At 41.5% G+C, this 24,831-nt stretch overlaps 1 protein-coding gene across 1 annotated transcript in view; it reads left to right on the top strand.

The window, feature by feature from the left end:
• NADK2 (NAD kinase 2, mitochondrial) overlaps nt 1–24,831 on the top strand; it is a 39,679-nt gene that overhangs the window by 4,327 nt on the left and 10,521 nt on the right. The window contains 6 exon segments of the mRNA XM_076361751.1: nt 17,640–17,728; nt 18,082–18,170; nt 19,688–19,769; nt 21,094–21,177; nt 23,559–23,695; nt 24,193–24,271. Coding sequence (XP_076217866.1) covers nt 17,640–17,728; nt 18,082–18,170; nt 19,688–19,769; nt 21,094–21,177; nt 23,559–23,695; nt 24,193–24,271 — 560 coding nt within the window.

Raw genomic sequence — 24,831 nt, 5'->3', positions numbered from 1 at the left:
TCTTTAGTTCAGAAGGGAGATTGGAGACCTATAAAAATGAGAGATTTCTCTTCTAATACCAGGAAAGAAAAATGCCCCAAAATGACGGAGCACTTTTTTGAAGTATTGCATCAGTAAATTCTGCGCATCAAATCGCACAAGGAATAATTTTGTTTGCCTTCATGAGATTTAAAGAGACTGTTGGATTTCTAACACTTGCAGTTACCAGCTTTAAGGTAAATAAAAATGCTAGTCATTTTCCTAAGTCCCTACAAACAGTTTGCTTACCAGAAATGACAGCAATTTGAATGTCTTCTGACCTGGTTATTGGGATTGGCATTTAAATATGGCTGGTTACAAAAATGAATGATCCAGTCAACTAATACTGAAGGCTACTGTATGTCCTGACTGTTTATTTCACTCTCAGCAAACCCATGCAGAGCAAGCATTGCTGTTGTCCTTATGTAAACTAAGAGAACTTAATATCCCCGCAGTAGATAAAGCTAATTTCCTGAGTCCTGTTTTTTGTTTGATAGTGCAGTTGAGATGCAGCTGCCAACTTCTCACTGCTGGAAGGTGTTTAGGGAAGATCAATAATTTAGCTGTCCAAACACACTTCATATGCAGTTTTAATTACCTTTGAAAATGTCTTGTCAGATGAAAAATTGTTTGTTTTGGTCTTAATTGGAGGAAAATGGTTCAGTGTGGACCACAGCTGATACTCTGTTGTGGCTTGTTTATGTGTCTTTATTTGGAGCAGGGAGGGAGATCAGGGATTTGGAGGTTTGGAACTAGTTTTGGCTCTTTTGGACCACTGCAACAAATTGGTGGGGTGATCATCTCAGAAATGTGAAGTTCCTATAGCTTTCTTGAAAACTGGTATCTGGGTAGAGAAAAGGTATCCTCTTAGCAGCATATTGCCTCTCCTAAAAGAGGCACAATGTGAACTCATCTTCAGCATAGGGCATCAACAAAGGTGGTGAGCAGGGCTCACTGAGCAGGGCTGGTCAGGAAGGAAGGAAGGAGTGTCTCCCAGCAGGTAGGAGAGCTTCACTTGGAGCTCATATGTTCTCGTGCACCAAAACAAAACCCACAGAACTGTGGAGGGTGGTGGTGGGGGTGTATGTAGAAGAACACTACCCCTCTACCCCCCCAATTCCTAATTCAGATGCTTAGAGTACCAACTGTTACTAATCTGCACATTAAAGTTTCCCATGTTTCTTAGAAAATTCTCTCTTGGGGGAAATGTAGTATTTTACCTGTAACTTGATAGGTGATTGATTTTTTTTTTTTTTAATTACAGAAAAAAATTCTTTACCTTCTTTTACATTAAATGGTGAAAGATACATTTTTAGTATATCTTTTGAATTACCTTTCTTAAGTACTAGTGTTTCAGGTTTGTGAATGTCACACCGCCACCCCAAGGTAGGCTTTTGGAAACTAACCGGGTATTTTGTTCTTAGATTTCTGTTTTAGAGAACTGCACTTTAATCCAGATGCCTGTGATCCACTAGAACTCCATTTAGAAAATGTTAACTCCAATATTTTCAAAACAGTAGGATTTTTGCAGATGCAAGGAAGGTAATAGAAGGAAAAAGTAATGTGCAAACTTCAAAGTTCAACTGAATTCTAATTTTAAAATGAAATCAGATAATTCATCAGTCTTTTTCTTCAAAAATCATGTTTTAATTTTTTTCTTGGGAAAAAAAAGTTGAGCTATTTTAAAAAGTAGTAAATATTAGGGTATTCCCTGTGTTCTCTTGTGGATCCAAATCTGCAGTGGTACATTTGAAGGTAGTATCTTTAAATAGAAACTTAATGAATGAAGTGGTACTGTGAAGCTTTTCATTGTTCTGTTGAATTCAGAGTACCTATCTCTGCTTATTTTGTAATGTGAATTATTTCAGTAGATATTCTTCTACGGAGCACATAAAGTGTTTAAAACTGGTAGGACTGTACTTGGCTCTACCTCACCCTGAAAAGAGGGGAGAAAAAAAATATCATCTCAATCTACTGAAGTTGAAGCATACAGACTTCAAGACACAGGTTATAGTACACCAAGATTATATAAAGCTAAAGACACTTTTTTTCCAGAAATAAAATTTTCGAGCTAGTCCACTGGAAACTGAGATGGATGTAAATGTTTTTCAAGTTACACAACCACAGTGTGCATTTGTTTATCTTTACCTTTGAAATTTGATATACTTACATCAATGTTAAGTAACTTGAGTTGCATCTGCTTTATTAACAAATTCCTTCTAGGTTGTCATTCTGTTGTAAGTTGTCATTCTGTTGTAAGAGGAGTCTGGAAAATGATGGAAACAAATAAATGGGATGTAGTAATTCCTTTTTCTATAGCATTTGTTTTTTCCAGCACACCATTCAAGTATGCTTAGTCATATATAGCAAATAGATGCAAAAGTAGGGCATTTCAGTGTACCTAAATTAAACTTCATGGATTATCTCACCAAGCATCTGATACTTTATACAGCTGAAAAAGGCTGCTTTGTGGAAGTGACTTTAATATTGTTTTTAAGTACTTAGCTAGTTGTGATTTATGACATTATGTTGGTGTCCTGCTGAATTAATGAGAACTGAATGAATTGCCTGCATTGCACTGGGTTTCTAGAAACCTGTTAGTGCAGAAAGTAGTTAGTGCTCTGTTTATAGTTAACACAACAATTTGCTCTGCATTAGCCTTTGAATTACACACCACTATGTGTATTCTTCAGTTGTGGTTAAAATGACAATAATACTTTAATGTGGTAGATGAAGAATTAGAAAACAGCTTATGGCATTTTTACTGTTGTTCATGTATAGATTGAACTCTTGCCCAAAAGCAGCATTTCTGTAAAGCTTCAGGAACATAAGTTCTGTTGCCAAGTGAAGAAATTATTCAAGTCAGCTGCTACAGAAGTAATGGCATACAAAAATGCTACAATATGCAAAACACTTCATTATCATTACTCTATAGCAGATACAAAGGCAGCATCTGAAAGGCTGCTATGACTATGTAATGAAAGTGAGGGGTCTAAGTTGCTGAAGAAAACTGAGGAAAGTATAAGGAAAAAAAATCTCTTAGCTAAAGCAGCCCACTGGGCTTCTACAGCATGAGGGGTGATGTAGCAAACTGGTGGAAGCCTAGCCAGGAACAATATTAGGAACAATTCTGAGCAATTGACAGCTGGTTAGTACATCAATCAACGGTAGACGAGCAAGAGTGCTGGTCAGGTAGGACTCGCCTACTACCTTTCTTTTATGGTAGGTGCTGACATACTGCATCGGTTAACCTACTACATTTTTTTTCATAAGCAAGCAGTTAATGGCCTGTATAATATCTAATAACCCAGACTGGGAAGGGAGGAGGAACTGGGCTTAAAGCCTGCAGCTTGCAACTCAGCAGTAGTTTGTAATTGAAGACTTGATTAATGTTTAAAGCTTTATAGAGAACTTAAACCTGAGCCTAGGTAATGCTGATTCTCAGTAGGACTTTGTTTTGGGAAGCTGCATCGTTTCTCTGCTACTTTAGCTAAGGCAAATGCTCATTGTAAAAGCCATCCTGTAAACAATGCATTGAGTTTGTGGATTGCATTTTTTAACTATTAAATTATCTGAAACCAATGCATTTTAAGTTCACCCAGGACCTGCAGCTGCTCAGTGAAACTGGTTCTCAGGTTCACTTCAGAGAGGGCTTCAGAGCACTCCGGCTAGTCAGAATGAGCTGGACTGCAGGTCCCTGAAAGATCTGGGTGTCCCAAAATGGGTTAATCCACTAGTACCACAAGCATGATTCTGCTGAAACCTGCCCTGTTGTTAGCAAAAGGTTGAGCCAGAGACTTACGAAAGTATCAGTTCAATCAGCCTGGAATTTTTCAGTAAAGACTTAAATTTGACTAGGTTTTTTTCCAAATGTGGTGACCCTACCATCTAATTTTTTTCTCTAGCAAAACAGTGTAAGATCAGACTTGATGCATTTAGTGTTTCTAGTGCAAAAGCAATTAGGAGAACACACTTCCCCATTTAAGAAGTTTGAGAAGTTTAAGTCAAACAACTTCTGTGAAAGCAAAGTCACAGAATCATAGAATGGGGTTAAGGTTGCTGTGGCTGTCCTTCTAGCAGACCCTTCTCTGTGGAGCACTTGAAATGTGTCTCCAAGGTGCAGATTTCTACTGGGCTGGTTCTGCCATGGCTAACTGCTCAGTTTATTTTTATCTTTGTCCTCTGTGCTTTATTATCTAAATCGGAAGCTGAATCATGCTTTAATCCCACTTATTTGTATGCAGATTATTTTTACATTACGAAATAGGAAAGCTTAATATGTGATTGGAGCTCTTAAGAAATCAGTAAGTTCAGTGTCTGCCTGACCTGTGAGGAAAACTGGATTTGTTTTTAGCATGACAGATGAAGATCTAATTTAACTAGTAGTTAACACTAGAACATAGGAAAATTACTTGCATGCAACTATAGATTGCCAGTCTTTGACTGTGGTACTTAAGCAAATTTTGAGTCAGTGTTTCTTATTTGTCGAGGAAGCTAAGAGTGTAGTATTTGAAGCACGTGCTATATTCAAAGCTGTTTCTAGTTCAAAACGTAACACTTCTGGAAAAATACTTTGTTCCATATTCCTGTCAAAACAAATGCTAGTTTCTTTCGAAACTGAGAGCACCAACTTCGTCTGCTTGGGAGATGTGGTTAATCTAGAGAGACAATTTCTGAAAATACAGGACTTTTAATAGGGCTGTACTCTGCTTAGAAATGGTTAGATGATTATACCTATAGTGGTCATAGTATTTACCTCTTCAGGTTAAAATTCAAACTTCTGTTATTAGCTGTTGCTCTCTTAAGTCCATTTGTTTGATGATTCTTTCTGTAGAAATTAGGTAGATGGGAAAGCAGTGATCTGTTGTTGTTTTCCTGCTGGGGTGTGTGTGTGGGGGCAAGTTCATTCTGGAAATTTGAGAGAGTAACCATTTCTAGATCTATGCTTTTTTTTTTCCCCCTTGTTTCTAGTCAGACATTTAGTTTAACTCCTGAATGAGCAACAGTCGTAAAACAGCTGGTTGGTACACTGAGGCATTAACTCCACCCTGGTGCAGTGGCAGTTTAAGGCAACGTGGAGGTTAGTGCTGTAAATTCAGGATAAGCCTTGTAATGAGAGTATGAATATACTTTTTTATATATATATTCATATATAGCCAAAATGCATCTGAAAAGTTCCTGTTAATCTTAGTGTACTCGGATGAGACGTAGAAGGTGCTCGATTCACAATTTCACTCTGGACAACATTCACATTACTGTTTTGAGAGAGCATACTATTTTATCCTAATGCTTATGTTAGCGATGTCAGTAAGACTTGCCTACGGCTTTTCTTTTCCCCATTCTCTAAATCAAGGATCATTATCCACTTACGTAGACAACAGTGGGTATTCAGATGTTGCCTGGCTTCGTGTTGCTTCTGTATTTGTGGCTACAAGCCATGTCCTCGTTGCGCAGCGTGGTTCCTGGAATGCCAGCATTACTCAAGGACAGCAGACCCACAGGTCAAACTGAGTGGGGTGAGACTTGCCAGAAGTGGGAGCTAAGCCTCCAGAAGGAAGGCAGTCAAGCAAATGTCTCTTGCCTAAATGACTGTTAAAGGAGCTCTGTGAAAAATTATCCTTTCATTAAAAAAGGATCAGGCCAGAAGATATGAGAAGAGGGGTTTTTTTAGGCATTTGGTCTAGACCTTTTCTCCTTTAGGCTCCTAAAGAAAAATAACTCCGTCATAGAACATGTTCTGCTCACCTGAGCGTGTTTTCCAATGCAAGCTCTTCTGGAAGCCTGCTTTGCATTGCATCTCTGCTCTGAGGTTTAAGAACACTACTGAAGCTATGCCTCAATGTATTTTTGGCCAGTTTGTCCCTGTTTTCATATGCTAATGCACTTTTAGCTAGAATAGCTCTCATGTATATATTAATGCATTTTATTTTACAATCTTGCATGCTATTGAGGTCAGATTAATAGGCATACAGTTGTACTACTTGTTTCTTCCCACTCTCCATGAATACGTCTGCTTTTGGGTACTTCGGCTAATGCCACCCATAGCTGACTACCCTTGTGCTCTGATGCGACATTTCCTGTATGTTTTACCCTTATTTTTTCCTGCTCCAGGAGCCTCAGCAAGTGGGACTCAGCAAACACCGTGTTTCCTGTGTGTTGATAGACCCATAGCCGATAACTTCCATTCATCAGTACTTTTCAGTTTCCCTTGCTCTTACTGATCTTTCCAGATAACCGCTGGAAGAAATTACTTAACCTGCAGTGCAAGGCTCCAGACCTGTGTGTGGCCCCTCATGTAGGCTTTTACAACTTCAACACCAAGAAATGCCAAGCGTACTCCAGTTTTGAAGATCCTGAACTCTGTAGGAATAGCATTTTTATTTTCTAGCCCATGTCTAGAAAGTCACTCTGCAGTCTGGCAATTTCTGGAAGCATATTGCTAAATTTAAATGTTTTGTGTTTTGCAGTATACTCCTTGTAGTGAACTGGCAGGCTTCTTAATGTTCTTTGTAATTTTTTTAGGTTTTCTGTGTTAGTATGGGTAAGTTTTGCAGGCGTATATACTATTACCCCATGACACTTAGTTTAGTTTTTTTTCAATTTTATGAGGTTTTCTTCAGTTTCATGGGCCAAACATGACCGCTTATTCCATGGAAGGAAGTGACTTTTCATAAAAAGGTTAGTGGTAAAATGAAGTAGAAGGATTACTTTGGATGAGAACTTTTTCCTGTAAAACATCAGAGCTCTGCTGTTTTACTTCATTTAAGTCTTAATGAGGATTTTAAAAAAGAAAACCTGAAGAAACTACCTTACACAAAGTTACCTACATAAATGTTATTGTGTCCTGGTTTTGGCTGGGATAGAGTTAATTTTCTTCCTAGTAGCTGGTACAGTGCTGTGTTTTGGATTTAGTATGAGAACAATGTTGATAACACACCGATGTTTTAGTTGTCGCTAAGCAGTGCTTACACTAGTCAAGGACTTTTCAGCTTCCCATGCTCTACTGACTGGGAAGGCTGGAGGTGCACAAGAAGCTGGGAGGGGGCACAGGGGGGGACAGCTGACCCAAACTGGCCAAAGGGACATTCCATACCATGTGACGTCATGCTCAGTACATAACCTGGGGAAAGGTGGCCGGGGGGGCTGCTGCTCAGGGACTATCTGGGCATCGGTCGGTTGGTGGTGACCAATTGTTTTCATTTGCATCACTTGTCTTTCTAGGGTTTTATTTCTGTCCCTTTTTGTTATTTTCCTTTTCATTACAGTTTTATTATTGCTGCTGCTGCTGTTGTTACTCTATTTCAATTATTAAACTGTTCTTATGTCAACCCACAAGTTTTCTTACTTTTGCTCTTCTGATTCTCTCCTCCATCCCACCGGAGGTGGGGGGTGAGCGAGCGGCTGTGTGGTGCTCAGTTGCCGGCTGGGGTTAAACCACAACAGTCCTTTTTGGCACCCAATGTGGGGCTCGAAGGGTTGAGATAATGACAGATCTGACCAGAGCGTGTTAAAACAAATTTGTGATAAGCATTCATTATATTAGTTTAATAGTCGCTGGTCACAATGTTGATTCATTTGCTCTCAGAGTTGTTGTGCTTGTTCTCAAGACTTGTGTTAGGTAACACTGTACTTGCCGTGTGCACTCCCTGTGGTGCTGTTTATCAGCGCTGGGAGTTGGATTAAAGTTACCGCTTTGCTGTACTGTGTAACACTAGCTTATGGTATGATAAAATTAATGGTCGTGAGATTGTACTCAGCACTGCCGTCATCCTCGTACTTCGGGAGCCATCTCTCGGAAACTATTAATAATTACACTTTTTACCTCTTCTTGGAGAGCCAGTCTATGGGGGAGACACCTTCCTTCACCTTCCCCTTCTCCTCCAGCCTAGTTAAAACAGCTCTTGAGAATTTTGAATATCCTTGGGATGTTCAAACCAGCATGTTCCTATTGCCATGTCTGCTCAATGTGTTTCAGGCCTTGTTTAAGGTTAAACAACTGTTTAAGAATACTACCCAGAGATCTGCCCCGAGGCTGGATAGTTATGAGTGGGAGGGTGTGTGGGATGGTATGTGCAAGTGTCTAGGACAGTGGGCACCTCCAGTGTTTTGGAACTTCACCCCTGAGCAAGTGCAGAATCCTGAAAAACTAGTAAAATATTTGGAAAAAGTATGCTGTTACCCTGGCGACTCCAGAGAGAGACAGATCACTGCAACGTGCTGGGGCCTGGCCCATGCCTACTGAGCCCTGTTCAACACTATTCAGAACCCTCAAGGGGAAGAGAAGGTCTGTGGATCTGATGATAAAATGACAGGCCCTGCGGCCACTCCAACCCCAGCGACAGGCCCTGCAGCTGAACCAGAGAACCAACCTGTGCCAGTATCAGTCACCCCTATACACAAGAAGGAATATTGGAAGTGGAAGTCAGCTCGTTTAGAAAGGGCTGAAGAAGCTCCTCCTAAGAGGGAGCAGGAGGAAGAAGCATACTGTCCCACCAGCAAAGAGGCAGACTGCTGTAAAGCAGGGCCATCATGAGAACAGGAGGAGGAAGAAGAAGAATTCCCCGCTTCCCCCCAAGGAAGAACTCGGTGGGAGGGTTCCTTTTCTTTCTTGGAGGGAGAAGAAGAATTCATGAACAAGACAGTAACCACCTGATCTCTATCCTTGAATGAGCCACAAGATATGCGAAAGGATTTCAGCCGTTGTCCAGGCGAGCACATTGTTACCTGGCTGCTCTGATGCTGGGATAATGGGGCCAGTAGCCTGGAATTAGAGGGTAGGGAAGCCAAGCAGCTGGGATCCCTTTCCAGGGAAGGGGGCATTGACAAAGTAATTGGAAAGGGACACCAGTCCTCAGCCTCTGGAGGCGACTCCTGTCAGGCATGAAGGAAAGGTATCCCTTCAAGGAGGATGTTATATGTCACCCAGGCAAGCAGACCACCATGGAGAGAGGTATCCAGTACCTGAGGGAATTAGCCGTGATTTATGATGACTTGGACAACAAGCAGTTATCCAAAGATCCAGCTGAAGTCAAGTGCACGCAACCCATGTTGCAGAAGTTTATACAGAGCGCACCATCGTAGTATGCCAACTTATTGGCAGTAATGACCTGGAAAGATAGAGAGGGACAAATGGTGGATGAATTGGCTGGCCAACTCTGGCAATACGAAGAAAATCTCTGTTTCTGCCTCATCTCAGCTGTGGAGAAACTGATCCAGCAAATCAAAGAGGATAGATCCTACTCCCCTCTTGTACAGACCAGTATCTCAGCCTTTAGGAGTAAGCATCCCTCTGCTCAAGAGGGAGGATATAGTGGGTACACACCACGGGGCACTCTGTGGTTTTACCTACGTGACCACAGAGTGGACATGAGGAAGTGGGATGGAAAATCTACCTCAGCCCTAGAAGCATGGTTATGTGAGTTGCAAGGAAAAACAGTCACGCAAGGGGGTTCTTCCAGGAAAATTGCTGCTCCAGTCTCCAGTGAGCAGTTTTCCAGACAGAGCAGAAGGGTTGATCTTACTCGTGATCTTAATGAAGGGACTTCTGATTCATATTTACTCCCTCAATTGTATGAGGTTCAACAAGGCCAAGTGCCGGGTCCTGCACTTTGGCCACAACAACCCTATGCAGCGCTACAGGCTTGGGGAAGAGTGGCTGGAAAGCTGCCTGTCGGAAAAGGACCTGGGGGTGCTGGTCGACAGCCGGCTGAACATGAGCCGGCAGTGTGCCCAGGCGGCCAAGAAGGCCAATGGCATCCTGGCCTGTATCAGAAATAGTGTGGCCAGCAGGAGGAGGGAAGTGATCGTGCCCCTGTACTCGGCACTGGTGAGGCCGCACCTCGAATACTGTGTTCAGTTTTGGGCCCCTCACTACAAGAAGGACATTGAGGTGCTGGAGCGTGTCCAGAGAAGGGCAACGAGGCTGGTGAGGGGTCTGGAGAACAAGTCTGATGAGGAGCGGCTGAGGGAACTGGGGTTGTTTAGCCTGGAGAAAAGGAGGCTGAGGGGAGACCTCATCGCTCTCTACAACTACGTGAAAGGAGGTTGTAGCGAGGTGGGTGTCGGTCTCTTCTCCCAAGTAACAAGCGATAGGACGAGAGGAAACGGCCTCAAGTTGCGCCAGGGGAGGTTTAGATTGGATATTAGGAAAAATTTCTTTACTGAAAGAGTGGTTAAACATTGGAAGAGGCTGCCCAGGGAAGTGGTTGAGTCCCCATCCCTGGAAGTATTTAAAAGACGTGTAGATGAGGCACTTAGGGACATGGTTTAGTGGGCATGGTGGTGTTGGGTTGACGGTTGGACTCGATGATCTTAGAGGTCTCTTCCAACCTCAATGATTCTATGATTCTATGATTCTATAAGTGAGTAGGGAATACTATGACCAGGACTAGAGGGGCCCTGCCCCCAGCCAGGTGGAGGAAGGGGACAACCTGCAATACATGGATGACATCGTTGTATGGGGTAGCACAGCAGAAGAAGTTTTGAGAAAGGGAGCTAAATAGTCCAAATCCTTCTGAAGGCTGGTTTTGCCATAAAACAAAGTAAGGTCAAGGGACCTGCACAGGAGATCCAGTTTTTAGGAATAAAATGGCAAGATGGACGTTGTCAGATCCCAATGGATGTGATAAACAAAGTAACAGCCATGTCTCCACCAACTAGTAAAAAGGAAACACAAGCTTTCTTAGGTGCTGTGGGTTTTTGGAGGATGCATATTCCAAATTGCAATCTGATTGTAACCCTTCTCTATCAAGTGACTTGGAAGAAGAACAATTTCAGATGGGGCCCTGAACAATGACAAGCCTTTGAACAAATTAAAGAGGAGAGAGTTCATGCAATAGCCCTTGGGCTAGTCCAGGCAGGGCTCTACACCGCAGCCGGGGAGAATGGCCCTACCTGGAGGCTCTGGCAGAAAGCACCAGGGGAGACTCGAGGTTGACCCTTAGAGTTTTGGAGTCGGGCATACAGAGGATCCGAGGCCTGCTATACTCCAACTGAAAAAGAGGTATTGGCAGCATATGAAGGGGTTCAAGCTGCTTCGGAAGTGGTTGGTACTGAAGCACAACTACTCCTGGTAACCCGACTGCCGGTGCTGGGCTGGATGTTCAAAGGGAGGATCCCCTGTACACATCATGCAGCTGATGCTGAGTGGAGTAAGTGGGTCTCACTGATCACACAATGGGCTTGAATAGGAAGCCCCAGTCGCCCAGGAATCTTGGAAGTGATCGTGGACTGGCCAGAAGGCAAAGATTTCGGAATATCACCAGAGGAGGAGGTGATGCGTGCTTAAGAGGCTCCGCTGTATAATAAAGTACCAGAAAACGAGAAGCAATATGCCCTGTTCACTGATGGGTCCTATTGTATTGTGGGAAAACATCGAAGGTGGAAAGCTGCTGTGTGAAGTCCTACATGACAAGTCACGGAAAATGCTGAAGGAGAAGATGAATCGAGTCAGTTTGCAGAGGTGAAAGCCATCCAGCTGGCTTTAGATATTGCTGAATGAGAAAAATGGCCAGTAGTTTAACTTTGTACTGACTCATGGATGGTGGCAGATGCTCTGTGGGGGTGGCTACAACAATGGAAGCAGAGCAACTGGCAGCGCAGAGACAAACCCATCTGGGCTGCTGAATTATGGCAAGATGTTGCTGCCCGGGTAGTGAACCTGGTTGTAAAAGTACGTCACGTAGATGCTCACATACCCAAGAGTCGGGCCACTGAAGAATATCGAAACAATGAGCAGGTGGACCAGGCTGCTAGAATTGAAATGGCTCAGGTGAATCTGGACTGGCAATGTAAGGGTGAGCTATTTATAGCTCAGTGGGCCCATGACACATCAGGATATGTAGGAAGGATGCAACATACAAATGGACCTGTGATCGAGTGGTGGAGTTGACTATTGATGCCATTGCACAGGTCATCCATGAATGTGAAACATGCACTGTAATCGGGCAAGCCAAGTGGTTAAAGCCTCTCTGCTGTGAAGGACGATGGCTGAAATATCAATATGGGAAAGCCTGGCAGATTGATTGTATCACACTCTCTCAGACCTGCCAAGGCAAGTGCCATGTGCTCACCATGGTGGAAGCAACCACCGGATGGCTGGAAATGTATCCTGTGCCCCATGCCACCGCCCGGAACACTATCCTGGGCCTTGAAAAGCAAGTCTTATGGTGACATGGCACCCCAGAAAGAATTGAGTCAGACAATGGGACTCATTTCTGAAACCACCTCATAGACACCTGGGCCAAAGAGCACAGCATTGAGTGGGCATATCCCATCCCCTATCATGCACCAGCCTCCGGGAAAATTGAACGATATAATGGACTATTAAAGACTACGCTGAGAGCAATGAGTGCTGGGACATTGAAACATTGGGACACACATTTAGCATAAGCTTCTTGGTTAGTTAACAGTAGGGGATCTGCCAGTCAAGCTGGCCCTACCCAGTCAAAACTTCTATGTACTGTAGAAGGGGGTAAAGTCCCTGTGGTGCACATAAAAAATATGCTGGGGAAGACAGTCTGTGTTATTCCTTCCTTGGGCAAAGGGAAACCCATCCATGGGATTGCTTTTGCTCAAGGACCTGGGTGCGCTTGGTGGATGATGGGGAAGGATGGGGAAGTCCGATGTGTACCTCAAGGGGATTTGATTTTGGGTGAGAATAGCCAGTGATTTGAATTGTATGATGTTAATTGCTATATAATACTGCATGTCATCACTACTATGGTTGCTATGTGCCATATCAACAGTATCACAGTAAGAATCACCTAAATTAATGAAGAATGAATTTTTATGGAAACCGAGCAAAGTGCAGCGATAATAAAACCGAGCAAAGTGCAGCAGTGATGGAATCAGAACTGGCTTCAGCGTGCAAGAATCCCAACACCACACACCATCTCTCCTGCCCTGAAGGACTGTTATGACAGATGGAGCCCAAAGTCATGGTCTAAATGAAGTCAACGGACATTTTAGAGGGATGGCCCATAGACTAAGGGAATGATATCTGTGTGTATATATCAAAAGACAGGAAAGGTGGTGGTGATTAATTGGGTTGTATTGGGAAGTGTGGGGATCTGGGCATGACGTAGATGGTATAGAATAAGGGGTGGATATTGTGCTGATGTTGGCTGGGATAGAGTTCATTTTCTTCCTAGTAGCTGGTACAGTGCTGTGTGTTGGATTTAGTATGAGAATAATGTTGATGACACGCTGATGGTTTAGTTGTTGCTAAGTAGTGCTTACACTAGTCAAGGACTTTCAGCTTCTCATGCCCTGCCAACGAGAAGCTGGGAGGGGGCACAGCCAGGACAGCTGACCCAAACTGGCCCAAGGGACATTCCATACCATGTGACGTCATGCTCAGTACATAAACTGGGGGAAAGCTGGGGGGGGGGGCGCTGCTCAGGGACTGGCTGGGCATTGGTCAGTGGGTGGTGAGCAATTGTTTTTCATTTGCATCACTTGTCTTTCTTGGGTTTTATTTCTCTTTTTGTTATTTTCCTTTTCATTACAATTTTTTGTTATTGTTAGTTATTTTATTTCCATTATTAAACTGTCTTTATCTCAACCCATGAATTTTCTCACTTTTACCCTTCTGATTCTCTCCCCCTTCCCACCGGGGGAGAGTGAGTGAGTGGCTGTGTGGTGCTCAGTTGCTGGCTGGGGTTAAACCATTGACACGGGTGTTGGCATAACTCCATTTTTCTTCAGGTAGACTTGATACTCAGATCAAAATGCTACTCCATACAGCTTGAAATACTGAATAAACTCAACATGGGTCTGTCATAATAGTAGTTTTTTCACATTTTAGCCAAGAATGTCAATACTTGGTATAAAGATATCTCCTCTGTAAGACTGTAAAGACTTGCTCTTGGATGTTGAAAGTGGAGAGTGGCCTGTCAAGCCCTTTCCTTTTGGAAGGATGACCGCAACAACTGTAAATCAGAGCTTCCTCTGAAGGAAGAAGAATCTGCAAGGTGTCTTCATGCAGAAGCTAAAACCTGTGGGCCTTTTTGAGGGGTTGGGTCGTAAGACCCAAGCCTGGCATGGGTTTGTGGGCCTGTCTGATCAGTGCGCTCGGGAGCCACGACCCCTGCAATCTGGGGTTTTCTGTACGTCACAAGTTCCTCCCAGGCTCTCTGAGGAGGTTATCGTGCACACAGCAACTGGACTGTCTGATCTTTGCCTTCAGCTTTTTTAAAGTAAAAAGGAGGTGGTGGTCCCAGTTTGTCTTATTCTTTATCCTCGGTGCAGAGCTCTTTTAAGAAGCAGTATTTGTCATAGTTTTAGTATGGCATTCAGGTCCTGGTTATGAGGCAGGACCAGAGGCAGTGGGCACAAACTGAAATGCAGGAAGGTCTATCTGAACATTGGGAGACACTTTCTCACTGTGAGGGTGACTGAGCACAGAGACAGGTTACCCAGAGAGGTGGTGGATGCTCCATCTCTGAAGATCTAAAGCCATCTGGACATGGTCCTGGGCAAGCGGCTCCAGGTGGCCCTGCTTGAGCAGCGGGATTGGACCAGATGACTTCCAGAGGTCCCTTCCCACCTCAGCCACTCTGTGATTCTGTGGCCTCTGACCACAAGAGCTGTAGGCCCTTCTCTGCTTCTTTGGAGTAGTTACATGAAAAGCAGCTGATGATTAGCATTCCTGTTTGATATACTTGACTGTTGTTAGGCTCAGGCAGGCTGTCCCTTTGTGAGTTCTTAGATGAATGAACTTGTGAGTTATTTATCTTTGAGCTAGAGACATGAGGCTAGAGATGAGCAGACTGTTTTAATATCTGGAGCCTTTTGCAAATTAGGATGATTCATTAACTCCGTAGATGTAGCTTAGCCATTTAAACTCAAGGCCCTGACTTTTCATTTGTCTTGTTGCTTAGTGATACCTGCTTACTTGTTCTAGAGCTAAATTCAAAGAGGAGACCTCTACGCATTAGATACCTGTTCTGCAGTGCTGCTCTCAGCAAGAGTAGAAGCGTCCACGGAAATTGTTCAGCCAGTCGTCAGAATACTGGCAGCTTATTTGCTGAGCATCTTCTGCTTTCTGAAGCTGTTGATGAAATAATTTAACACACCTAAGGCAAATATAAGTTACAGAACAGACTGTTCCACAGCAATGACACTACCTGTACCTCTCCTTGCTAGCAACACCAATGAAATGTTAGCTATAGGCTCACCACTGATGTGGCTCAAAAGCCTGCAAATGTTCATACAGAGATTCATTACACTGTCATTGTTCTGACATAAAAGCTCTCAACGACCAAGTTGAAAGATAGCCTGCTGACAAATTAGCCAAATAAATGAGGTACATAAAATTGCAAGATGGAGTTTGCAGTTTCTGTTGTGTGTGGAAGTAATAGCCTGTGGAAATAGCAGCCTGAGAAACGTATGCTGCAGCAGCAGTCTGCTTGTCAGGTGCTCGTGTTTCATTCACAGCAGATATTTCTAGAGGAAGCATGAATGGGAAACCTGATTTTAGTAACACAGTTGATTTTTTTGAGGCTATTTGCTGTGGACTTCTTGTTCTTTCTGGTGGTGAAGCAAGGTCAATTTGTGCTTCAAACTTGCAATTGAAAATCCCTCTTCTAGCAAATTAGACCTGCGGTGCTCAGCGTCAGATCTTGTTTGTGGGAAGCGAATACTTTCTTCTTTTCTCCTTTCCACTTTCTCCTTTCGACTCCAAATGGATCATGAGAGGCTGACAGCAGACCCAGCAATGGGCAGTGCTGTAACTGGCCATAGCCTTGTGTATTCTTTCCCTTCCCACAACAGCACAGTGGCACCGTTCCAAGTGCCCTGTGCAGCAGCACAGGCTCTGGAGGAGCAAGAGGTGTATGGGAGTGTACGAGCACACTGGGGAGTAGAAACAAAGGGTTTAAGCGTGTGAGGCAATTACTGGGACGTAACACCCTGTACCCCAGTAAACCACTACTAACAAGCTTTGTAAAGATGACCTGAAAGCTTTGTCTGGATGTTTTCTGATCACCCACATGCTTATCTGTGTGAGTGACCAAGCACAGCTGGCAGTTACTCCCACTGTCTGCCTGTAGTGCTGTTGGTGGCATCCAGACAAAGTCTAGGAGCCCCTCTGTTGGAGGTGGTTTCCTGATGCCAGCTGTAAGACCACCTGAAGATTTTGTTCCTGCAAGTTAATTGTTGATTGTAAACACACCGAGCAGGACAGCGATGCAGTTCCAGAGCAGCCAATTCCATTCTTTTCTGTAATTTCTTCAGCACCGAGTCTGTGTTTAGCTCGTGGTTGGATTTCTTGACATCAACAGGTGTCAGATGAAGAAAGCTTGAATTTGTTGGGTATTGGATTGCAGTTAACTGTAATTGTCATATCCTGCCAGTCCTCTCCCCTTAGCTGTGGAGTTCTGTGGTGTGGGAGTCTCTATGGAGACAGGATTAGATGTGACTGTCTGGCACCACTTTCTCTTGGAAGGGTGTGTAACTTTGAGTAAAGACACTTGAATAAATTGCTGGAAGTGCCTGTTCAAAGCTTCTGGCACAGATGAATTTCTCTACACAAACTGTAGGAGAAGTTCTGTTTCTGTGCTGGTAAATTGGTTTTAACTGGTAGGGGAAAAGGAAGCAATGACAGTGTAATCGTAGAATAATTCAGGCTGGAAGAAGCCTCAGGAGGTCATCCAGTCTAGCCTGCTGCTGAAAGCAGGATCACTTCCGTTATGAATGTATTTATAGACTGCTTTTGCTTAACATCCTTTTCATCCTCTTTCTTCCACTTGCTTCATCTCCAAGCAAACATGTATTTGGCAGTACCAGCCCCAGATGAGCACACTAAATGAGGTGAAGAATGAATGCATACAGATGGTGACTGAATTACTTGCATAGAAACCTGTTGGAAAAAAATCTAATCTTCAGCCAGCAGTCTCACCTGCCTGCTCTTAAGAGTCTGTCTATATGAACTGCAGCATGTTTCCATGATCTAAAGAGTGCGTCAAGTATTCAAATTCTCCAGCTTCCAAAAAGAATGATGCTAGAATGCAACTGCTAAATACTGTTTGCCTTGTTATTGATGTGAATTTGTTTGAAAAACCTGGTCTATAATCCAGGGGACAGTATCAAAGGTAGTAGGTAGATTGTTCTTAAGCTTTTTTTGACACAGGGGAGATGTCACCTTTGTCAGCACTTGGCAGTCTTCCCTTTTAGCTCAAATACAATTTGAAGGGTATTTCAAAGGTTCCTGTTTTTTTAATTATCATTCCTGTTGCTTTTTCTGTTGTCCTCTTTCTTTGTAGCACAATGTTTATAACTCTTAAGCTAACTGTTTGTCTGGGTGCTTTTAGCACATGACGGGAGTATAAAGCAAAGTGTTTGAAGTGGCATAGAAGTCAGTGTAGCATACTTGTTTGCATATTTGTGTAGAGCCCTTAAAAGGTCTGTGATTCTTGGCTGCTGTGGCCATGTAACTCATTTAATGAACTAGTCAATGTAAGCTGACTGGTATGTTTATAGAGATGTAACTAATGGAATGCTTATAAAAGCACATGTCTCTACTGAGATAAAATACATGCTTTTGTATAGCCCCTATTTGTGTTACTCAAGAGCACTTACTGTAGTGATTAACTTCTACAAAATCAATTTATGTCTTACAGCTTGCCTTGAAGGGATCTAACTATGCTGGTCTGCTGGAGCGGCATCGCATTCATACAAAAAACGTGGAGCATGTTGTAGACAGTTTACGGTAAGAATGTATGGATGCTGAGAATTTCAGACACAGTGCAGATATCCATGGATTGTCTAAAACAACAAAAGGAAGCTTTGTGTTACAAGCTCTAATAAAATAGGAATACTGAAAATGAGAATGCAGATGAACAGTCATTCCTGAAACAATCGTAATGTGAACTAGCTCAGTTCAGTTAACTAACACACTACGTTATTATCTTGAAAACAAATGAAAAAGACGGATTTGTGTGAGTGTCAAATTCTTATAAGCCAAATACCACTGTAATTAGTCCTTAATTACATGTCAGTTTTTCAGAAGGATGTGACAAGGAACAATATAGGACACATTCAGGCTTTTTCTATACTTTATAGGAACGAGAGGATAGAAGTTCGTCTTGTTAAACGTCGAGAATATAATGAAGAGACAGTTCGGTGGGCAGATGCTGTAATATCAGCAGGAGGTATGACTTTATGGAAGGGAAGTATTTGTTTCAGTATGTTTTCATAGATACATTTTTCAAAAATACTTTGCAGTGTGTGAAGCATCTGGAGGTATGCACATTTTGAAAACAAATTGCTTATCTAGTTGTCAGAAAATATGACAAAATGCAATGGTTGTGACCATCCTCTCTACCTCTAGTATCTAAAATTGTAGCACTAGGAAGTGAATCCCAGTGCATGGCCACTTTGGAAATTTTTAATTGTCTTGTGTAAAACACTATAAACTGTGGAATTTACTACAGTTTTCAGCTAAAGAGGATAAAATGCTTGCTGTCATGTGATTATACATAGCCCTAAACCCTACTCTGGTTTTTTGTATGTGAGGTGGAGACTAACATACTACCTTTTCCTCCCCTTGCTCTCAAACTGTCTGTCTTGCTTTCACACTTAATTCCAGTGACTGGAGTATCTAGTTGGATGGTACAGGTAAAAGTATGCAACTTCTGAGCAGCCTGTGCCACTGATTAGAGCTTTTTAAATGAACCAACAGAGCAACTAACCTGATTGTTTCTTTTTAACATTGGATCACAGCAGTGTTATTTTTGTGATTTGCTGCAAATACTGCAGTGTGTTGCTGGGCTCTGACATAACGTTCAGTCGTCTGTGGCAGTTAGATTTGACCACTGCTCTGCCTTTCTCTCCTCCCCAGTGGTCCACTTTGCCCTTAGCTACTGGTTACCATGCAGAATGGGTAGAAAGGGGTATGTGTACATTCCTGAAGCATCCTAATATACTCCTGCAGACTTCAAAGAACCCCTCTAAGCTGGAGATGAAAGTGCCAATTTGGCTGTGGCAACATTTGTCACGGTTATGAAGCAAGCAGCTGGGAAGTGACACGTAATCCGAGATTTTCAAAGCTTATACCTTGGTGCAAAGACTGATTCAGGTTATAGTTGTCCTTCTGTTTAACAGACAGAAAGAATATCAATACCTGAAGAAACCAGTGACACTTAAAGATTTCTATTTCAACAGCTTTATCTAAGACTTCTTTTCCAAGGCCAAATAAGACCTTTAAATTGTGCCTTCTAGGAGAACAACTGAGATGGAACTAAAGTCATTGTTTTCATGTGATTCACAGTAAAATTTGGTATTGTTTCCTGTCTCCTGTGGCTTTGATTGGTGATACTTTCTGAATTTATTTGCTTAAAGAATTTCTCTTACCAGCTGATAAACACACAGAAATTTCCATAAATCTCTTTTCAAACTTGTTTCTGCCAAATTCAGTTGGCTGGGCATGTACAGCTGTCAGATAAGTTGTACTTTTTCCAGTCACATTTGCCATCTTGAATTCAGTTGTCACTACTCTGCTTTGAAAGGTGTCAGTAGTTTTGTGGTCCTGTTTTATTTTTGTGCAGCTTACCTGATGGGTTGTTGATACAAAAGCACGTCGTGGTAATGCTGCAGTACATGTGAGACTACTTGGTTGGGGATTATAGAATGTGAAGTGAAACTAATTTTTGTTTTGCTTTTTCTGTAGGTGATGGTACAATGTTGTTGGCAGCCAGTAAGGTCTTTGATAAATTTAAACCAGTTATTGGAGTAAATACTGACCCTGAAAGGTAAAAACACATTTGGGAAAGCAACGCTTTATTTAATATTAGGCACAATATGCATCTGTTTTCATGATGCATAAGGCATGCCTGTGGCATTTGGCAGCGTTAAGTGTCTGTTTTAGTGGATTGTAGATATCAAGTGAACCTGTTGTTTTATTAGAAAAGTTTCCACAAATAGTTACCCTGTCTCATCTGAGAGGACATTAAGTAGTATTGGATAAGCATGACTGTGTTAAACTGCCACAGCTGTTTTCACACACCAGTGTAACAGCACTTGCAGCTAGTTAACTTGTATTACTAACCAGAAGTTTGAGGCTAGAGATGGCAGTATAGAACAGGGACAGGAAAAGGGACTTAACAACACACAGAATACACAGAAACTGGGTTTCTTTATGAAGAAGGCGAATCCTACTGGAAATCTGATAGGGCCTCAGATGAAGAAGTTTGTTCTGGTTTCTTCATGTAAACCATGTCATGCCTCAGAGGATGCAGTCTCCTCAGACAGTTAATGGCATTTAGTTGTCCTGTTATGAACTCCACACAAGTTACATCCACCTAGCCATAAGATTGATTTGGGCAGGTGGATGCAATGTATTAGTACTGCCTGGTTGGTATAACCTTCAAATGGATGGCAAGTAAAATTCAGAATTCACCAAGGCTCTGACTGCTGAGATTTCCAGATTTAGGTTTCTGTTTTTGATATTACCAGTTAATGTAATCTTAGTAGATAAGAAAGTGGTGGCCAAAAGTTATAATTCCTTCCATACCTTACTCCTCTTCCAAAACTTTTCAAATGCTGTGAATAGATATTCTACAGTATCAAGCCTGAATAGCAGGATTCAAATAACAAGTGCCTTCAAGTTATCTAATATCACTCATGAAAGGGGAGCAGTGTTTAGTCTTCTGGCTTTGACATGAGATTCTTTTGATCTTAGGCATGTTGCTTACCTGTCTTGTACCATTAACTTGTGTGTAAATGGAGGAAAATTTCTTTCTAACTTCCAAGGTTTATTAAGCTTGAATTCCTTGCCTAGAACTATGGTGACAGGAACTACATTAGTACCTACATATTCCTGCAGGATTACTAGCTGAACAGCCAGTTTTTAGGGGAAGTGTGGGAGGAATATCCTATGTCTCACACACATACACCCCAGGAGCTGAAAGAGGTGTATTGTTGCTGATGTGCTATTATGTAAGAATAGTATAGGTTCATAAAGGTCAAAGTGTAGCTTTGCTTTATGTAACAGAAAGAGATGTTTAGTTTTGTTTTTTAAAGGTACCAAATCTTAATAGTTATACTGTCATTTTCATTGTCCTTTTTTGCTATCAGATCAGAGGGTCACTTATGCTTACCTGTGAGATACACGCACTCGTTTCCTGAAGCACTACAGAAGCTTTATCGTGGTGAGTTCAGGTAGGATTCACTGATCTTTGGTTTTCCAAAACATACTATGATTGGAAAATACTTAATGATGTGCAGTTCCTAAGGAGCAGACAATGCTTAGTGAAATCTTAATGCCTCAAATTGTGAATACTCTGTAGGTGTTTACCATGTTGAAAAAATGGGTTTGTGGTCAAGAGTGAGATTGGAACACAAAGGATAAAATTGACTGCCAGTTCCAGCAAAAAGACTTTTGTTACGACCTTCAATAATTGATTTTCTTTGCTGACTTAGCAAATTCATAAATAAGGAACTGCATTCTTGTAAAGGGTGTATTGGTTTACATATTTTAACACTTGAAAGCATATGTAGTTCAGTGGTGGGCCATACTAAGAGAAGCTAATGAAGCCTATACAGTTAGGAAATGGTCAGTGTGTTGCATCTCGGGTTTTGGTGATTAAGGTAGAGCAGCTTGAATTTTGTTAACGGATTGGTACAAGGCAAAGTTTTTCTTTATGCTGAAGATAGCTTGATGTTTTCAATACTAGATATTCTTAAAATAGAAGAATTTCACTTGAATTAAGAAGAAAGCAAGCTGAATTTTAAAGGACAGACTAGGGAAGAGTTTTTTAATAACTATTTAAAAAGAGACATTGTTCTGTGGTGTATTAACATTCCAGAATATTTTCATGATGGCAAACCATCAAACAGAAATAAGTCATTCATATGAAAATGTATTGCAGTTGGGTTTTGCTTATATTTCTAGCATATTTAATTTGTAGCTTGAAGTGTAACTGTATTTGTGCCATAGAAGAGTTCTGAAATGAGGTGAATACAGTCATGATGATTGATTATAGATAACTGGAGGGTTTTCAATAGGTATTGCTAAATGAAAAGGTACTTTCAACTCACATATTCTGAGACTTAGAAAACAGACGTTTTTAACTCCCCATTGTGCTAAGTTGCTTAGGTGAAGCTGGTAGTGCTAATGCAGGTAACCTCCCTTGCTAATCTAGGCACTTACAATGTTCTGTTGGATGCCATGTTATACTTTTGTTGCTGACACTCCTGTTGTTGCTCATTATGGAGCTGAAGCCTCACCAGAGTGAAACAGAAAGGATCTTCCTGGTTATTTTTCCAGAATAATAGGAACTGATATTCCTAAGCAGGGACCTGAGCGTGCGTTTCATTTGGCAGTTCTCAGATTTATTTGGCTCTAAGGAAACTTTAAAATAGGTGGGTAACTGGATCAGCCCATCTGGAAGAGCTTCTGGTGGCTCAGAGTTGCATAAGGATGGTGAGGTGCCAGAGACTGGAAAAGGGGGATTGTCTTTTCTCCTTATCCTTGAAGTGTCAGCCACTTTAGTGCAACAATCTGTGTAAACACTTACCTTGTAGTCCCATGAAACAACCAACATTATTGATTTATAAAGGACAAACTATATCAGACTACCCATGTTTCTTTTTTTGATGGTCTGTGGTGTAATGGGATCATAGAATAGGGGTACAGTCCCATTTTCTAATTTGTAGGGGTTTTCACATGTTCTGGCATGAGTATTGTAAGGAGGCTAGCATAATGATACTCATTGCATGCTGTCTGCCTGACTACTTAAAACCATACTTGGAATTTAAGAGCAGATAGGTAATTATACTAAGGATGTGTTGAATGAGGCTCTACAAGGATGACAATGACAAAAAACTAGTAATGTAGTCATATAAAGCGTAAGTCTTTCTTGCTGTAATTTCAGGAAACATGTAAGCTGGTTACTGTCACTTGGATATCAACAGTATGAACTGGGAATTGATACCTCCTCTAGGAAAAAAAAAATCTGAATGTTGTAACAGCTTAAGGAAGAATGCCTTTTATATTCTTCTCTTTCTTCATTTGAATTCCTCTTAAGCATCCTAAAGTTCCTAGGCTAGGAGAGATTCTTAAAATGAGAGGATACTTGTGGCCCTTAAGTATAAAGGGGTGGATAGAGCTGCTTTTCTGGACATCTACAAATACAAACAAAGGATGGTAAAAATGCAGTATGTATTGCTGTATAAATTCCTGAGAGCTTGTTCTCAAAATCATTGCATCGGTCATGAATTCATGGTAGGATCACATGCCTAAAAAAATGAGTTGTTATCTATAATGTTTGTAGACTACTTTTGCCCAGTGTCCCCTTATTTTACACATACAAAAAACATTATGTAGCAAATTAGTAAGTGTAAAGTATTTACATTTTAGTATGATTAACTTTCTAAATTTAGCAATTATAGTGGAAGCTATAAAACTTGAAATGTGACTTTGAATATATTTAACTTTTAATCTTAAGATGCTCTGCTTTGAGAGTGAAGACCCTCTGATCCTATCTAATTCTGTAATGAGTATTTCAGCTACTGATACCAACTTGTTTCTCCTCTCTAAGGTGGCAGTGGCGGCAAAGAATCCGACTGTATCTTGAAGGAACTGGTATTAATCCAACCCCTGTAGATTTACATGAACAGCAGCTAAGCCAAGAGCAACACAGCAGGGCTCACATAAATGAAAGATTCCAGGATCAAAGTAAGTTAAAATCTGAGATAAAAATTTGTAAGAGTTGAAGTATTTGAAGTCTGGTTGCTGTACTTGAGAGGCAGGGAGGGACAGCTCTCGTGAGCTGAAGACCCAGATTAAGTTATACTGTGGTATAAAGCCTAATTCTTTGAACTTTGTCAGAAATGTCTGTTAAGTCACTGTCAGTGAATTTAACTAGGCTGGAAGAGTGACTGACAAAAGACTTGACTTCAATGTGTGTGGTTGCCCATGAGTTTTCAGGGAAAGCGATGTCTGAACATAAGTTGCTTTATTGACCTTGGTACAAATATTTGTAGTCTCCAGTAAAGGACAGTGACTAGCTACAGACTAAATAAGTGAAAAATTGAGTCCTTGAAGAAAATGGAGCATTAGGTCTAGAATACAAACCCAGGCAGCAGAGTATGTCCTCCAGTGAGTTGTGAATTGTTTTTGAAAATTTGGTGTTTAGAGCCATGATTCAAAACTGTTAAATTAAATATCTACAGGATCTGACATTTCTGGTCCACGTCTTTTACCAGTGAGAGCACTCAATGAAGTCTTCATTGGGGAATCTCTTTCATCCAGGTATGTTTAATTGTTTGTTGTTGCAGCAAGGCACAATTGACCTAATTTCTTTTTATGACATTGCAATGGACAATCAGTGATGGGATGTCTTTGCTGTCAAATTTCAGTTCTAGTCCATGAATATATAACACTGATTGTATTGCTGCTGATTACAAAGTGTATTTTCAGAGATGTAAGTGTAGTGATGTTAATTTCTGTTTTTCCACCTTTCTGTCTGGCCATTCTTCCATCTTTCATTATTCCTGGTTATTTTCTTTCCTCTTCATTGTTTTACTCCTTTCCTAGTTAGTTCTTACGTAACCAAATGCCTTCAGTTACTATCTTTACAGTCGACTGAAGATTTAAATACCTGTCCTTAAACTGCCTCCTCTCCTGCATCTCTTGTTAAATGTATTTTCATAAGCTTTTAGCATGACCAAGCAGAAACAGCTTTTAGCATGACCAAATACTCCTTTCCCTGCTTCTCTGTCATGAGAGGCAAAGGTATTAGCCTGTCTTTGGCAGCTTTGTTACTGTGGGAGAACACTTATTTCCGTGTTTTAAGAAACGAGTTTGTATCA

This window comes from Aptenodytes patagonicus, chromosome Z (genome assembly GCF_965638725.1).
Source record: "Aptenodytes patagonicus chromosome Z, bAptPat1.pri.cur, whole genome shotgun sequence".
Lineage (NCBI taxonomy): Eukaryota > Metazoa > Chordata > Aves > Sphenisciformes > Spheniscidae > Aptenodytes > Aptenodytes patagonicus.
Note: the sequence above shows the minus strand (reverse complement) of the source record. Positions and strands in the feature narration are given on the sequence as shown.